This window comes from Pristis pectinata, chromosome 13 (assembly GCF_009764475.1).
Source record: "Pristis pectinata isolate sPriPec2 chromosome 13, sPriPec2.1.pri, whole genome shotgun sequence".
In the NCBI taxonomy this organism is placed as follows: Eukaryota; Metazoa; Chordata; class Chondrichthyes; order Rhinopristiformes; family Pristidae; genus Pristis; species Pristis pectinata.
Window position 1 is genome coordinate 17,913,236 of NC_067417.1, and position 18,460 is coordinate 17,931,695.

At 39.6% G+C, this 18,460-nt stretch overlaps 1 protein-coding gene across 1 annotated transcript in view; it reads right to left on the bottom strand.

Annotated features, from left to right (window-relative positions):
* The window catches only part of plcg2 (phospholipase C, gamma 2), a 155,199-nt gene that overhangs the window by 18,757 nt on the left and 117,982 nt on the right, over positions 1-18,460 (bottom strand). Inside the window, 13 exon segments of the mRNA XM_052028688.1 lie at positions 65-131; positions 397-493; positions 2,509-2,612; positions 5,082-5,147; positions 6,108-6,288; positions 6,377-6,496; positions 8,648-8,848; positions 10,811-10,992; positions 13,930-14,025; positions 15,022-15,192; positions 16,480-16,632; positions 16,634-16,649; positions 18,294-18,414. Coding sequence (XP_051884648.1) covers positions 65-131; positions 397-493; positions 2,509-2,612; positions 5,082-5,147; positions 6,108-6,288; positions 6,377-6,496; positions 8,648-8,848; positions 10,811-10,992; positions 13,930-14,025; positions 15,022-15,192; positions 16,480-16,632; positions 16,634-16,649; positions 18,294-18,414 — 1,575 coding nt within the window.

Consider the following 18,460-nt stretch of genomic DNA (forward strand, 5'->3'; position numbering starts at 1 on the left):
AATCAAGACAATCTAAATAATCACATATTTTCATTATTGTATATTGGGAACAACTCATACATACCAACAGAACAGTTAGCAAGTTCTACAATTCCTCTGCAAAATACTCCCAGGGGATTATCTTCTGTTATCTGAACAATAAAATGGAAAAAAAATAAGCACAGTGGAGAGATCTAAAAACAGGATAAAGTTAATTCAGGATCATTATTAGTTTAGAAGTTGTAAGCTGTATGACCATGATGGCAAAAGTAACAGTAATGGAAACATAACTAAAAGAAAAATCCATTCACAGGATCGCATCGATACACTTAAGAAGAATAGTACAGCTAACTACATCAAGGTCAAGTATTTAAGGTCATCTAAAAAAATTAAAACCAATGGTCAGACAAAATATACCTGGCTGTTATTGTCTTCTTGAATTTCACCCGCTATTTCTTCCACATAGTTGGCTGGGAAGTATTTTTGTATTTGTTCTCCATAGTCCCCCTTCCACCTAAAGGTACAATGTACATAGAATTACGGAATTGTGCGAACTAAAGCAACATTGTGCCTAGGATGAAAGGAATGCAATTAGTCTGTAGGTAACTCTTCTGAGTGTTTAGCTAAAGTGGATTATGGTTATATTGCTGGTAATCCAGATACCAGCAGTAACAACCTGGAGATGGTACTAGACTGAGGTGTCAGTCTTGATCTTTGTACTTCAGTCTCTAGAGTGGTACTTGAAGCCACAACCTTTTGATTCTGAGGCAAGAATGCTACCAACTGACCCAAGGATGAAATTAATAATTATACACCTTTCCCTACAGTCAGCCTGGAAGCTGCTTTATTCATGAGCAAGTAGTCTGACTTTTAAGGAAACAGTAAAATTATTAATTCTTGAATGTGGTTAGCTGCAGTAAAACCAACAAAGAAGTCCTTTGAAACATGAAATGTAATAATAAATGCTGGCAAATATCAATCCAAATTGATCGATATATTGCAAAGGACTCACAGGTGCCAATTAATCCTTATCTCAGTATGTCAGCTGAGGCTCAGTTACCAGCAGCTTTGAAGGTTGAAGGTTCAAATCCCATTCTAGGGCACTAATTTATAACACTGTACAAGATGCTATGTTTTACATGAGAAAGTTAAACCGAGATTCTATCTACTCTCTTGGGTGGATATAAAAGATCTCGTGGAACTACTTTGAAGAAAAGCAGGTATTATCAAGGATGTCCTGGATAAAATATGTATCCCTTATCAAGCATGATTAATACAAAATTTTATTTGTTTGTGGGAGCTTGCTGTGCACAAATTGGATGCCACTTTTCCTCTTCACAGCAATTTGTAAACAATTTATAGAGGTACCACAACTGTAATGAGATGCTGTGGTCAAGATAATGCCATGTAGACAGGAGAAAAGGCAAATATCAGGAACGAATTATTCCTGGATTAACAGAAAGCATTTTAATGGTAGCAGCTAAAAGAATAATTTGCGACACAAAAAAATGAAGCAGAACTCAACATGACTTCAAGAATTCCTAGATCTTGTTCTAAATTGCAGGCCAGGCACATTGTATATGAAGAGGCAGCCAGACCTTCTAAGCCACAAACAGATCAGGAGAGAAAGGTAATGTAACACTTATTGTAAAGGCAGATGTTGGTCCTAAAGGTCCCTGAATGCCTTTGAAGTTGTGGGGGGCAGCATAAGAGCAAAAATGGGAGAAATGAAGAAATTCCACTGAAGGACTCAATTTGAAGAGTGGAGTACAATGTGCAGTCACTTCTACACTGAATGTTTTGCGCGCACACACACACACACTCACACACACACACACACACACACACACACACACACACATACATACATATATGGCAATGGGATGTAATACCCACTGCAACTAAAGGGGAAATATTTGCTGGAGAATACAGGCATGAAGGATGGAAACTTGGAGACACAAGAGACTGCAGATGCTGGAATCTGCAGGAACAAACAACTGCTGGAGGAACTCAGCAGGCTGAGCAGCATCTGTGGGAGGAAAGGAACTGTTGATGTTTTGTGTCGAAACCCTGCATCAGAATAGAAACGATGAAAGAATGTAGCAGAAAACTTCAAGGATGCTGACCGAGATGTCTTTTTGAGGGAGATATTGTCCAGGTGGAATAGGGTACATGGGACTCGGACAACTATCAAAGGTCTGTGGTGGTGAAGAGCTGTGTGGTAATCAGTGCCAGGTTCTCCAGAGCTAATTTGCAGTGCCAGAAAACGTGCAATGATCTCACCGGAACACTGAGGCTCTACGTGCTTTGTCTTTTTATATATGCTACGCATTATTTCCCTCAGGATGCTCTGGGACAGTACTTTGAACCTGCTACACCTTCCTCTCTCTAACTCACTGATAATTATAAATGCACCACTCGTCACTGTGTGAGTCTTCCTAATCACTGCTGATTTTCAATACTCAAATAAACAGAAAACCCCTGATAAATGATCAATTTATATACCAGCTGCAGAACAAGAATCCTTACCATCCTTGATCGTTTTTTTTGACATTGAGGATGATGGCGCCTCTAGGAAAACTCAGTTCATCTTGTTGTTGACTTTGATAATGGTACAGAGCTTTCACTGAACCCTGTGGATTAAGAAACACATGGTTAAAACTTTAGAGAAATTGAATCACAGTGAAGAGGACTTTTATTTATAGTTAACATACAAGGAATATTAACCAATACTTAAAAGTCAATAAAGGAAGCCTTCGTCTTCAAATAGGGCTTATTTCATTAGGATTATGGAAATTTATGGAAACTCCCAGTTAACCAACACCATGATTTTAATTTCTTACACTTGCTTTCAAATACACAAAGTTAATCACTTTACGATTGACAGTGGTATCAACCGGTCAAAGCCCTGAACTCCTTTCCTACACCTCTCTTTCTTTCCTTTGCTAAGGTCATCTTTAAAACTCTTGGTCACCTGCGCTCAGATCTCCTGATGTGATTAACAGCTCCTGTGAAGCCCTTCAGAAGGGTTTGCTATGTTAAAAGTGCTACATAAATTTAAATTGTTGTTCATCATGCACAGCAGTCTCAGTCTTCTACTTAAGAGGTTCTTTCAAAAGGCTAAGCAACATGAACTGTTCTCTTAATTTAATATTGTCTTTCTTCATTGTGAGCAACACTGTTCCACCTTAAGGTAACTATAGTCTTTGATCAACATTTTCACCACATGGTTTCATTCTTTTGTAAAGAAAGGTACTTTTCATTCATAACTAATCATTCTGAGTGGAATTCTACACTGAAGGCTAGCTTTAGTTTAAACAAAGAAAATGCTTCCAACAATTTAGCAGTCAGGGGACATCAGACGAGTTCACGGTTCATTCTATAATTCATTTTAGTCAGAGCACAACAGACCTTTCCTGATTCTGGTCATGAACACCAATAGCATTAATAAATGCTGCATGGTTCTCATTTACTCTACAATTAATCTTCAATGCCAAATTAATCTTATATCAGCCTTGGCTCTGTTCATAGCTCTGCCATCTGAGTCAGAAGGTTGTGAGTTCAAGTCCCACTCATGAGGGTTGATCACAAAAATCTAGCTGACTCTCCAGGTTAGTACAGAGGGAGTGCAGCACTGTCAGCTGTGCCATCCTTTGGATGAAATACTAAACTGAAGCCCTCTCTGCTCTGTCAGGGTGAATGTATAAAGTGCCATGATGTCATTTTGAAGAAGAGTAGAAGAAATACCTCCAATATCCTGGCTCATATTTAGTATACAAACACAAAAAAAGATTAGTGGGTAATTTTCGTGCTGATATTTAGGATAGCTAGCTATGCATGAGCCGACTCTGTGGCCTTCTATATCATTATACTTCAAAAGTATTTCATTGGCTGCAAAGTAGTTCAGGACATCCTGAAAGAATTGTGCAAGGTGTGATAACAAAAACAAGTCTTTTATCTTTTGGAGGAGATAAGGGCAGAGGATAAAATTAGGATGGAATGGATTTTCACTTTACAACTCAAAAATCAATTCTACTTGAGGTTCTGCTGAGGTTACCTTGCATCTGATGCAATGAGCAATCTCCATTTTGCAGAGGAGTTCTTCCTCGAGTATATTGGTATTGGTATTGGTTTATTATTGTCACTTGTACCGAGGTACAGTGAAAAGCTTGTCTTACAAACCGATCGTACAGGTCAGTTCATTACACAGTGCAGTTACATTCAGTTAGCACAAAGTGCATTGATGCAGTACAGGTAAAAACAGTAACAGTACAGAGTAAAGTGTCACAGCTACAGAGAAAGTGCAGTACAATAAGGTGCAAGGTCACAACAAGGTAGATCATGAGGTCATAGTCCATCCCATTGTATAAAGGAACCATTCAATAGTCTTATCACAGTGGGGTAGAAGCTGTCCTTAAGTCTGGTGGTACGTGCCCTGAGGCACCTGTATCTTCTACCTGATGGAAGAGGGAATGTCCCGGGTGGGTGGGGTCTTTGATTATGCTGGTTGCTTCACCAAGACAATGAAAGGGTCCAAGGAGGGGAGGCTGGTGTCCGTGATGTGCTGGGCTGTGTCCCCAACTCTCTGCAGTTTCTTGCGGTCCTGGGCAGAGCAGTTGCTGTACCAAGCCATGATACATCCAAATAGGATGCTTTCTATGGTGCATCAGTAAAAGTTGGTGAGAGTCAAAGGGGAAAAACCAAATTTCAAACAATACATTGACATCTGTATAATGTATTTAGGCTCCTGATAGCCAAAGCACAGGTTACATTGACAAAAATTAACTGGTTACAAGTTACCTAAATGGCAGTGCACTGCTGGAGAAGAACCAGCAGTTATGAAAAAAGATTTGAATCTGATGTTTTATTCATGAATCACTTTTCAAAACTCCACAATATCCAACTACAACTTACTAGTGTTAAATAAGAAAATAGGGAGGGAAGATTCTCCAAAGACTTGTACTGTCTCTTATTTCAGATTTTGGTGCAGAAGTTAGAAACCCAGAACTAGAATTTCACTTTGAATTTCCTATTTTGTCTCCCACAATGAAATTTAGTCAATACAAAATTAACCACACGACAAGTCAATTTCAGAATCCTACCTTCAAAGGTGCAAGTTCATTTGGGTCCACGTAATTTATACCATAGAGGCTGCCATAGTCTTTTTCCTGAAAGCAGACCAAAACTGTAATTATGTAGAATAGACAAGATTGTTTTGTGTGTGGTTTCAGGGCCATTCTGCAGAGGCCTTCCTATTAGATCGATAATGTGTTCATACTTTGACCTTAATCAAAAATCCTGTTATGATCTATACTTCCTTTAAAAACAGAAGAAGGGAAACATAGTCTGAACCTACAACTGGAATTTGGGCTAATCTACACCTGCCAGTGACAATGCCATTGGCTTTGAGCAACAAACCACTGATATAAGCTAGAGGCAAGTCTACAACTTGCTGCAGGTATTAAGCAACAAAGGAGCCAGGCTTAATTTTACATGAGCTTTGGGAATTAAGAGGATAGCCAAAAATCATTTAACAGGCTCAGGACAAATGCAGGATGCAAGGGCTCAGTTGGAAAGATTAAACCCTCATTCTCCACTATCTAGAAAGCAAAGGACAGCAGGCACATTGGAACACCACAAATTCCCCTGGGTATCATAATACTTCCCTTACTTGGAAATATATTGCTGACCCTTTCATAGTCACTGGGTCAGAATCGTGGAACTCTCTCCCCAACACCTCTGGAGCTATTCAAATAAGCTGCCCACCAACACCTTCTCAAGGGGCAATTAGGATGGACAATAAATGCTAAGTCCCAGGAATTAATTAATTCAGATGTTAGATCCTCTTTCCGATTCCCTTATAAATATTAGTTGAGCTTTATCCTCAAGAATTGCGTCAGGTTGCAGAGAGTGTACTTTACAGATGGAGCTGTTTAGAAGGACAATCTATAAGGATCAAGGCACTCCATTATCATGCATGATCGTGGACTGATGCTAAAGACAGCCAGCTAACCTAAGGGTTAGGAAAATAAGTTTTTCACTTTCTTGCCTGAGGAAAGAAACATATCAGCAATAACATACCACATAAGCAGAAAAAGTATTGTTAAGAAAATAAATAAACCACTCACCACACTGTAACGCTCAAGCATTTTTTCCGTGACTGGATAACGGAGTTTCATTTTTCTATATAATGGCTGTTTTCTATGATAACTGATAAGCTCCACGAGGCTGTCAAACTCTGCTGAGGTGCCCAGTATGTACTTTCCTTCTTCATAGTTAATGCGACAATGCTTAACCTTACTCTCAGCCCTGGGGTAAGTCACAATTTTAAGGTTCAGTGACAGTGCCATGGATACATTTATATTAAAAGATGTTTCGGAAGGGTTAGTTCTCTTACCTAAAGGTAATAGCATATGAATTGGGCTCATCCCGCTTTCGAACCAAAAAGGCCCCATCTCTGGGTATCCTCATTAGCATGTCCTCAGCTTCTCCCCTACTTAGATTTTTGTAGTACCATCTGGAAATGACAAAAATAGTACATCTTTCCATTTTTGACCTGAGTTGATTCAGTTCATTGACAAATGGTCTTTCATTTTTTTGGTTCTGTATTGAAATATTTCAACTAACTTCTTGATCTTCAGCTGATCAGTTTAGGAACTTTTCTCAATCTTTCTCACTACAGTGCTACAAACAGCATGCCTCCTGCTAGAACAGGAATTCACAGAACTAATGGGAAACTGCTGAAACTGCAACATCTAGACTCCAGAAGCAAGATCGCCCCAACCTCTGTGATCGAGTTGAAATGTGCAGACAATGCTAGTTTGATTTCTGAGATCAAACTTCCAGTCACTCTCAGCTTGTTCACTGAAGCATGCAAGATGTGCCTTCCAACCTGCGTGATTCTGCCCCTGACAATAAAGGTCAATGGTGGGACAATGGAAAACATGGAAGACTTCACGTATCTCAGGAGGCATCTCTCAGAGACGGCAGACATTGATGATGAAATTCACTACTGCCTTCAATGCACTGGCAGTCTTTGACTAACTCTGGAAACTGGTGTCTGAAGGTTAATATCTAAAACCTTGCACAAAACTCATGGCCTACCGGGCAGTAGTGATTCCTCCCCTCATATTTGCTTCTGAGAGTCGGGCTACCTACAGCAGGAATGATACCATCAACACTGTCTCTGCAAAATCCTTCAAATCCACTGAAAGGAGAAGTGAACCAATGTCAGTGTTCTCTCCCAGGCAAACATCTCCAGCACTGAGGCCTTATTTACACTGAGCTCCACCGGGCAGACCACATTGCTTAGGTACCCAACTCTACCTCCTGAAACTCTCTTCTGAGTTCTGTCACAGGAAGAGATTATAATGGAAAAGATTCAAGGATGTTCTTAAACCACTTAGGAAAGTGCAACATTCTGATTTCCGAGATCCCTGGGACCAGTGATTACTCAACATGGAAAAGCACAGGATGGCACTGATCCCATGCACCAGGAGCATAGCAGAAGCTCGGCATAAATGATGTAAGGAGCACACCACCTCACAAACCTCTCACCTGCCTGTGCCATCAGGCATCTGATGCTCCTTCTTGGAATAGTCTATGTTCCCACACTGGCCTCATCAGTCACCTCAGGACCAACAGAGTCAGAGTGAAAGCAAGAAGAAAGTATTCCTTGATCTGAGGGACTAACTAAGGAGTTTTGGAACTATTAACTTCAAGGTATGATAATTAAAGAAAGATTGATTTTAACTATTTTTATAAATTATTTTTATTGTGCAACCACAATTGATCCTTTTCTCGTGAATCTAGTTCTCACATAAAGAATTTTGTTCATGTATGATTAGGGAAGTTTAATGCTTGTGTACAACCATTAAAACATAATCATTTTGGACTAGACAACAATCTTGATTCGAGCCCCAGTTCAACTGATGAGATGTACACCCTCCTTTTCTGATAGCTTGATCAAAAGTTAAAGCACAAAAGTTAAATAAAGTTCCTAACAAGACTGTAGAACTTTCTCAATCTGGGCACTTACTAAGCAATTTCATTCATGGAGGTTATTGGTTAGCTATGTGAAGAAAACCTGCTCTCCATTCTTTGTTTATAGAAAGTCATAGAGCACCACAGCACAGAAACTTTCCTGAAGCGCAGGAGAATGAGGGGAGATCCTATAGAAGTATACAAAATTATGAGGGGTATAGATAGGGTGAATGCATGCAGGCTCTTTCCCCTCAGGTTGGGTGAGACTTGAACTAGAGGTCATAGGTTTAGGGTGAAAGGTGAAATATTTAAGGAGTATCTGAGGGAGAACTACTTCACTCAGAGGGTGGTGCGAGTGTGGAACGAGCTGCCAGTGGAAGTGGTGGATGCCGGTTCAATTGTAACATTGAAGAGAAGTTTGGATTGGTACATGAATGAGAGAGGTATGGAAGGCTATGGTCAGAAAGATGGGAATTAAAACCAAAAACCAGTGTTAACAATACCTACTCGCCCTAAAGGCTGATATCATCCGACTGGTTAATGAGTTTATCCTGAATCTCCATTCATTGCCATTAAAAAACAACTATACAATAAAATGCTAGATATTTTTGATGCGTGACCTCTAGTTCTTTCTGTTCTTGATAGATTTAAATTGAGTGCACAAGTTTTCTGTTGGCATACTTACTCCTGAGATTCATGAGGATTTGGGCACGGTACTGCTTCGGTCAAACATAATTCAAATTCACTGCATCGTAAAGGTGTATTCTGATAGTATTGCACTAGGTCATAGACATTGTCGAAAGTTAAATTATCAGTCAGAAAATATTTAGTGCCCTCTTCATCTGTGAAAGAGCGAATGCGACAGTGCTGAGCCCTTCCGTTCCTCCTGGTTTCAGAAACACAAAGAAAAGAATCCAAGTGTAAGATTTTATTTAATATTCAACATAGTTACAGTTAGTCTCTGTTTGAACATGACATTCTCCATATCGTTTAGTTACTGAATGAGAGTGTGGCTAGGTAAATAACCTGCTCTAATGCTGTTCTGTTATTATGCACTATACTGGAGAAACTTGTCCTCTTACTATCTTTGGGAGAGGATGTAGACTGCTCAGTATCTCCAAATCATGAGAAACGCGTTAGAGGATGAATGTGAGAAAGGAAGAGAATTTATCACTAAAGAAGTCATTCTGCGCATTTATTGGCACTAACTGATGAAGACTATATAGTCAAATCCCACTTTCCAGCTCTTTGTCAATGGTCATACAGATTTCACTTCAAGTGTACATCCATGCCAGTAGGGATACTTCCTTCTGCAAGGCAATGTTCTCCAAGCCTTCACCACCTCTGGAAAAAAACTTTTTCTCCTCACCTCAGTGTGTGATATGGTGTATTGTCCTTCATCAATTGGGGAATTGAATTTAGGAGCCGAGAGGTAATCTTGCAGCTATATAGGACCCTGGTCAGACCCCACTTGGAGTACTGTGCTCAGTTCTGGTCACCTCACTACTGGAAGGATGTGGAAGCCATAGAGAAGGTGCAGAGGAGATTTACAAGGATGTTGCCTGGATTGGGGAGCATGCCTTATGAAAACAGGTTGAGTGAACTCGGCCTTTTCTCCTTGGAACGACGGAGGATGAGGGGGGACCTGATATAGGTGTATAAGATGATGAGAGGCATTGATCGTGTGGATAGTCAGAGGCTTTTCCCCAGGGCTGAAGTGGTTGCCACAAGAGGACATAGGTTTAAGGTGCTGTGGAGTAGGTGTAGAGGAGATGTCGGGGGTAAGTTTTTCACTCAGAGAGTGGTGAGTGCATGGAATGGGCTGCCTGCAACAGTGGTGGAGGTGGATACGATAGGGTCTTTTAAGAGACTTTTGGATAGGTACATGGAGCTGAGAATAATAGAGGGCTATGGTAAGCCTAGTAATTTCTAAGGTACGGACATGTTTGGCACAGTTTTGTGGGCTGAAGGGCCTGAATTGTGCCGTAGGTTTTCTACGGTTCTATGCCTATCTCAATTCTTTTCAATATTATTTGGGTGTTTGTAGTATCTTCTCTCATAAAGACTGATACAAAGTATCTGTTTAACTCCTCTGCCATCTCCTTGTTCTCCATAACTACTTCCCCAGCCTCATTCTCTTAGAAGCCTACGTAAGGTTAATAACTATGCTGATAACATCATCTTATCCATATAATTGTGTGTAAAATATAGCTAATTATTAACAATCAAGTTCTTAGTCATTATATATTAATGGTTGTCCAAGGAGTAAGACCATTAATCACACACTACTGTCACCAGAAACAAGGCTTAAGATTGCATTGTCAAACCATTTAAAGAAGTTTGAAGTGTTCAACACTGGTAATTGATGACACTTGTAAACATCGTCAGTACTTACAAATAGAAATACTGAACTTAGGCAGGTTAATTTGGTGACATACGGCTACTTGCCCCTGCTTTTACAATGAAAGTAAGGACTTGTTCAATCTTCTTGTTTGCCTTGATGACAATTTTTGTTAAACAATGTTCCTGTGAATTGCCCCAACATATTTTATTATTTTAAAGGTTCTTAATGAATGCTAAAGTTTAGTGTTTTTGTAATTTATGTTGGACTTCTGAAAATTATTTATCATCTTATGCAACAATTTCAATCCATTCCAAAGGAGAAGTGAAAAGCTAGAGTTTACTTTTTATTGGATCTTTTGTCTGTTTATATTTGTGCTTTTGTTTTATTTTAACCTTTCTCCAAATAATTCTGCAGCCAGCAGTAAAATTAATGTTGCTTTTTAAGAAATAATTTCAGCTGAGGGATCTTTGGTATGTAAGGTTTAACAAAAGAGAACAGCAATACCAAAATGACAAGGTGAAGTCTCCAGGGAACGTATCACTCTCGCGGACCAAAAACGTTCCATCTCGTCCTGTTGTTTCTGCACAGAACTCCTGCAGCAGCTTCTCTGCTTTCTGTCTGCCATCCTTGCCCATTTTCCCATGAAACCATTTCTCATTAAAGTGACGATTCATGCTATCAATTTTCTAAATAGAAAAATTTCATCAGTTAATTTTACGGATTATTATGACCGAAGAATTACAGCAAAGGAAGTAAACAAGAATGTGAGTGAGACGAAGAGGAAAGCTGCCTTACTGAAATTATGCAGGGCCCCACAATATTGAGTATAGGTCTGGTTTCTCTAGCTAAGGAGGGTAGAGAGTATACCTTCTCATCAGCATTCACTACGGAGAAGAACATAAGAGCAGGAGATTTAGTAAGGTGGGTGTGGGGTGGGGGTGGGGGAAGTTAGTGAAATTCTAGAACATATTAACATTAAAATGGAGGTATTAGGTACCTTAGTGGGCTTAAAGATGGATAAAACCCGAGGACCTGATGAGATGCATCCTAGACTGCTATGGGCAGCAAGAGAAGAGATTGCTGGGGTCCAGATAGAGACATTTAAATCATTGCTGGCTACAGATCACTGGAAGGCAGCCAATGTGGTACCTTTATTTAAGAAGGACAGCAGGGTAATCATGATAACTACAGGCAGTTGTGTGGGGCTGAATGGCCTACACTTGTTTCTACTTCTTATGTTCTTATGTTCCCATGTTAGGGCTTTGAAGAGGAGATAGATCGATATTTAGATGATATTTATTTATTAGTCGCATGTACATCGAAACACACAGTGAACTACGTCTTTTTGCATTGCTAAGAATGTGCTGGGGGCAGCCCGCAAGTGTCGCCACTCTTCTGGCGCCAACATGGCATACCCACAACTCCTAACCTGTATGTCTTTGGAATGTGGGAGGAAACTGGAGCACCCGGAGGAAACCAACTCAGACTCGGGGAGAACGTACAAACTCCTTACAGGCAGCAGAGGAAATTGAACCCAGGTCGCTGGTGCTGCAATAGCATTACGCTAACCGCTATGCTACTGTGCCGCCCCTTTTGGAGATTTTGGAGATCGTGAATTTGATTGAGTTTTTGGATGATATTACCAAGAGGACTGATGAGGGCAGGGCAGTAGATGTTGACTACGTGGACTTTAGCAAGGCCTTTGACAAGGTCCCACATGGTAGGCTGGTCTGGAAAGTATGTTCACATGGGATACAGAGTGATCTAGCCAACTGGATACAAAATTGCCTGGTCAGTAGGAGGCAGTGGGTGGTAGTGGAGGTTTTTTATTCAGATTGGAGGCCTGTAGCCAATGGTGTGTGACAGGAATCAGTGCTGGGTGCTTTGTTGTTTGTCACATATATTAATGTTTTACATGAGAATGCAGCTGGCATGATTAGTATGCTTGAAGAAGACACCAGGATTGGTGGTGCAGTGAACAGTGAAGAAGGTTGTCTAAGGTTACAACAGGATATTGATCAATTGGGAAAGTGGGCAAAGGAATGGCAGATGAACTTTAACTTAGACAACAGCAAGGTGATGCATTTTGGGAAGTCAAACCAAGCAAGACATACACAGTTAATGGTGGAGCCCCATAGAGTGTTTTTGAACAGAGAGACCTTGGGGTACAAGTACATAGTTCCCTGAAGTTGGCAACACAGGTAGACAGGGTGGTGAAGAAAGTGTAGAAAATACTTGCCTTCATTGGCTGTGGCACTGAGTGCAAGAGTTGAGACATCATGTTACAGTTGTACAAAACATTGGTTAGACCACATTTGGAGTACCGTGTGCAGTTGTGGTCACTACACTAGAGCAAGATGGAATTAAGCTACACAAGGTGCAGCAAAGATTCACAAGGATGCTGCTTGGATTGGAGGACTTGAGTTACAAGGAGAGATTGCATCGGCTGGCTGTGTTTTCTCTGGAGCAAAGGAGGCAGAAAGGTGAAATGAGAGAGCTATATAAAATTATGAGAAGCATAGATAGGGGAGATAGCCAGAGTCTGTTTTCCATGGTAGGGTTACTTAGAGGGCATATGTTCAAGGAGGAGGTTTCAAGGGGTAAATTTTTCACATCAAAGAGTGGTTTGTATCAGGGATGAGGTGCCACAGGAGATGCTGGAGGCTGGAACTGTGACAACATGTAAGAGGCATCCAGACAGATACTTGGCTGAAAAAGGCACAGAGGGATATGGAATTAATGCAGGCAAGTGCAATTAGTATAGTTAGGCACGAGGGTCAGCATAAACGTAGTGGGTCGAAAGGCCTGTTTCTATGCTGAACAACATGATGACTCTTTTTACAAGAACTCTGTCAGAAACTGGAGAGTTTGTTCTTTGTGAGGAGAATAGAGAAACTTGCAGCAGGAATGATTGAAGGGAGGTAGAATTGAGGCATTGAAAACTGATTTTCCTTCAGTCGATTGGGAGATTTTCCTCTGGCAGGTGAATTTTTAATCAGGTTGCACATAAATTATGTGATTGTCAAAGGAATTGGAAGATATATTTGATGTTTTTTTTGCAGCAAATTGTTTTGGTCTCAAATGCAGTGCCTAAGGAAAGTTAAGTCCAATAGCAACTTTTAAGGAAAAAATAATGATATGCTTGAAAAGGAACCATTTATAGGGCTATTGAGAAAGAGCAGGGGAATGGGGGGGTTTCACAGAGAAGAAGCAAGCCTCTATCATTGCAGTATGGAGCAACTTTATAGAGCACTGGTTACTCAGGGAGGGAGTGTGGCAGAAGGAAGGAAGACAATGTTAATGTAAAATAAGGCAGTTTGGTTCACTTATCCAGGGTCATAGGCTGCAGTGGGCATAATTATAGAAGAGGCCTAAAGTTAATGATATAGTATAAATTCATCAGGACATTACCAGCTACAGTGACAATGAAAAACTGCTCACTAGAGTTGAGAAAGTTAGGGATGGGTTATGAAAGACTATAAGTGTAGAGCACTTTGATTTCAGTTTTGTTCCTTGAATCTGTTTTTAAAGCTAGAACAAATTAAGTTTCATAGAATTCACTGCAGGAAGAAAAGGAATGAAAAAAGATAGGAAAATAAAGGATTAAGTATGTTGAACTGAACCTGGCATGATGTTTTTGTGAATTCATTATCATCATCACTTGGATCTGCAAAATACAGCTTGCCATCTACTATTACGCAATAATGTTTGTACCATTTCTGTCAAAAGAAATCAAACAGAATTCAAATTACATTGAAAACCACACAATAGTTACAGTCAGTAATACATAACAAGTGTATGACTTAGCACCAACATCTTCATGCATATGATATATAAAAAACAGAAAATACAGAGACCTAAGAACACTACATAGCTCTGTGATGAAAGTTTTTCTCTTACGTTTAGTGTTATGGGATGATCCACACTAATATGAGAAAAAACACAGAAAACCATTTTACCTACAGTTCCCCCTAGCAACCAAGTCAAGTGTAAGACATGACTCAGGTTTGTTCCTGTGAAGGACACATCGAAGAAAATGGACTGGCCTTACACAAGCTCAGTCAGATGGTTTAGTTTCATTCTGACATCAGAATTAGTCCCAGATCTGCAACTGTTCTCAAATTCAAGTTGATTAAACAGGATCTAAAGTTGATTTCATTAATACTGTCATTGCTTTATAGCATTTTTCCTCAGCCACAGTCAATATTTACACATTTCTGGCTTAATATTTTTCAATAATATTAGTATTTTAATGCATCTTTATCAAATTGCTAAATTTTAGTTTTCTTTAAGAAGGTTAACCATATTTAAGCCCATGAATTAGGAATGGGAGCAGGCCCCTCGAGTCTGCTTCATCATTAATAAGATCACAGCTAACCTGATTCTATCCATAACTCCACATTCCCCTCTACCTGCACTAACCTTCCACCCTCTTGTTTATTAAGAATCCCTCTACCTCTGCCTTAAAAACGTAGAAAGATTTTGCTTCCACCACCCTTTGAGCAAGAGTTCAAAAGACTCACAACCCTTAGGGAGAAGAAATTTCACCTCACCTTTGTCTTAAATGGGTGACTTCTTATTTTTAAACTGTGACTCCTAATTCAAGATTCTCCCACAAGAGGAAACATCCTATCCACATCCATCCTGTCAAGATACCTCTATAATTCTCATCCATGGCACAAAGAATTCATGAATATTGATGCTCGCAGTCTTACCAAATCGATTAGATCCAGTAGATAGAGAAATCCAGATTTCTTTTCCAGCTCCTTGAAACTGGGTGTATATGGTGGAAGAAGCGTCTCTTGCTGGGAATCTAATTTTTGTGCTGAAACAGGTGGCAGAAATTTCCTGAATGAGTAATCGCAGACTGTCAATCTGATAAATGGCTAAAACACACATTACAAAGATTTCTGGGCCTCATTAGCTGTGGCAGGTCACATCATGGTTACAAATGTTGAATGGAATCAAAGACCTTGGTGGAGATTATAAGGATATTATACAAAGCAAAATAAGCAGACACATTTCTGCTCAATCTCCCTGAGTTGCTCACATATTCAGGGGAACAAGCTTGGATAGTTTATCATGCCAGGTTTATTCTGTTGCATCTCATGCTATGTTCTCTGCCTACAATTGTGTAAACTCCACACTGATCTTACTCCCTTCCCTCTCTCTCACTTGCTTCCTTTTCATCCCATAGGTGGGTTTCTTCTGCTTGGATCCTTGGCTATTCTCCTTTCTGCTTTCTTTCCCTTGCCATGCGTTTAAAAATAAAAAATATTTAAGTAGCTTTGGGAGCTCAGTTGAAGGTGCAATGAGCTAAAAATTAGTTTCCTGGAAACATTTGTTGAAGGGGTAACAGCCAAGTGGCTTGGAATCTGCCTTGAGCCACAGTGTCACATGATTAGCACGGAACATATTTTGGAATTAGCCTGGATTATGGTTAGGATGGATTTATGCATCAAAGTATTACAAGTTACAATATTGCAGATCTACATTTAGAAACTATTTCATTATATAGCTACATGCAGAATAATAAGAAAAGTTGAGAAAGGCTAGGATATTCCTTGGCTCTGCAAACATATTTATTCCCTATAGTGTCCTTTGTTTGATGATAAAACAATTAATAAAGAGTGTCAAAGGCCAAGTGGGATTTTGATACAGAGCAGTCAGCTATATGTTGCAAGGTCTGATGTAAAACTTTAAAGTATCAGAATTTCATGGGAGCTTTCAGACTGCAGTCAGTCAGCTCACATACTAGGCCTGACTGAGCTTCACAATGGAATGATTATCTTAATCTGATTTTCTTCCTTGTTTCTGCAGAACATTTCAAATGTTATCTTACTCCCTCTTACATAATGACTGGCACAGCCTTATAGACCCTTGAGGTGACAAATTTCTTATATTTGCTTAAAGATTCATCCCTTGTATAATGGAAACTGGGCATGCTATAACGTTGCATAAATATTTTATATTTTGCCTCTGAAGTTCTTTCCATTGCTTTCAATGGAATGAATTTCAGAGGGAGATACAACAGGACCACATGACATATTTAGCTCTAAATTTGTGAACCTCTTTTTGTGAAAATTTTGTTCTAAACTCCCCTGTTTACCAGTGCTTTTTAATACACAAATTTAAGATGTTCAGAAATAGCAAACACAGTATGACATTCTCACCTTAATGATAATTTTGTTTGTAAGCTGTGCCGGGGATGGTAACTGCTCTGCATTTGCTTCAATTGGTTTGGTTATAAGCATAGACCCAAATGTGTCCTTGAATTTGGTGGCCATATGTCGCTGCTGCTCAATTGTACAATGCTCTTCAATTGAAAAGGATGACTGGATACCTTAGAAACCCAACGACAGAATTAGTACAGCATTCATTGTGCTAGTATACTCTAACTGACATGATGTGTGACTTATGAACAACCATAATCAAATATCTGTGGTAACAAATGTTCGATGGCCAATCAAATCAACTCCAGAAAAAAGCTGCAAGAACATTGTTAGTGGGAAGTGGCTGGTTCAGTCAGCTAGGCATCTTCCACATCTGAGATCTTGGCCAAGAATGATTGGAGGAAAGTCTCCAAAGCCCATCGGTCCTATGTGACAGATCCTTGGGTAGTCTCAATGCAGTACAGAGGGTTGGGGGTGGGAAGGGTGGGTGGTAGGCAGCAACTGATGATGCCATTCAGACTGTTGTGGAGAGTTGAAGAAGTAGGAGGGACCATATTGGAGTAGAAACAAATTCATACAGCACCTTGCTGTGGGACCGGTTAGGCTGATGCTGGGTGGCTGATATGGAATTAATTCATTGCCTGAGATTAAACTGCCAAATTAATGAGCATAAAAAGACGGGTTACATAGGAATTCATCCTTGGGTCGGTAATCACTTTCAATGCCTTGTTTCTCTGCTTCTGAGCTTCATTCTGTACAGCATGCTGATGTGACTTAACAGTATTTTTAGTGTTATTGACAAGGGATAAATTTCTAGGCGACTGAAATTACTGAAAGGGAACCAAACTCAGAAAGACATCTGTGAAATTGCTTTATGTATATGTGTGTGTATATATATACGTGTATATATATATATATATATATATATCTATATATATATATATATATATATATATATATATATATATATATACACACACACACACACACATACATATTTATGTAAAATGATCCAAAACAATATCTATAAAGCTAAGCAAAGAAATACTCAATAATGTTATACGTTAAGCAAAATAATTTTATATAGTTTCATATGAATGGCATGGAGTTGCTATTACTGTAATTTCCAGACCTGAACAGACTCAAGGAATTAAGTGACCTACCCCTATCCTAGCTTCTCTACCTATAAGTACCAACCTTACCTGGTGGGAGGAAGGGGTTAGATATTTCTTAGGTGAGGTTTAAAGGTCAGCACAACAGTGTGGGCCGAAGGGCCTGTATTGTGCTGTACTGTTCTATGATTCTATGATCTCCAAGTCAATGGTTATGGGTTCTTGTCCTGATCCCAATTACCCTGGTACTTCAGTAGAGTATTTGGAGTCATTGCCAGGCAACGAGTACAAGTAATAAGTAGCGAGTTGCCAGTGTGGCCTATTTTTCAAAGGCACCTTTCTGAATACAAAGCTCATGTTCTAGAGTTCAGCTGCTTTCTTGGACAAAATAGGAATGGTTCAGCATTCCAGCCAGCATTTTCTTTACTGGGAAGCACACTGAATAAATCAAGATCATAAATAATAGAAATCAGGAACAGATAAGGTACAATGCTGATTGTATACGGAAGCTCAGTCAACAGCTACAAATATGAAAGAGAAAACAAGCAATTAACATTTCACATTTAAAACCTTCAGTATCAAGAACTGTCCCATTTCCCAGGGCTTTCAGTTAATGAATGGGGATAGTGCCTGGTGCAACAATAGGTCTGGCTTGCAGTGACAATAATGAGCTCTGAGTATAATAAGGCAGTTCAAACTTACTCTGATGAAACAAACGCATGAGATTTGATGGCATCAACAACATCATCGAACTTGATTTTGGATGTAAGCGTCCAGCCGTGATAAATTATGGGTTTGCCATCCGGTCCATCCCAACAATCCACTAAAATATTTAGAATAAAGGTAGTATGAGTATCACAGAGGAAAAA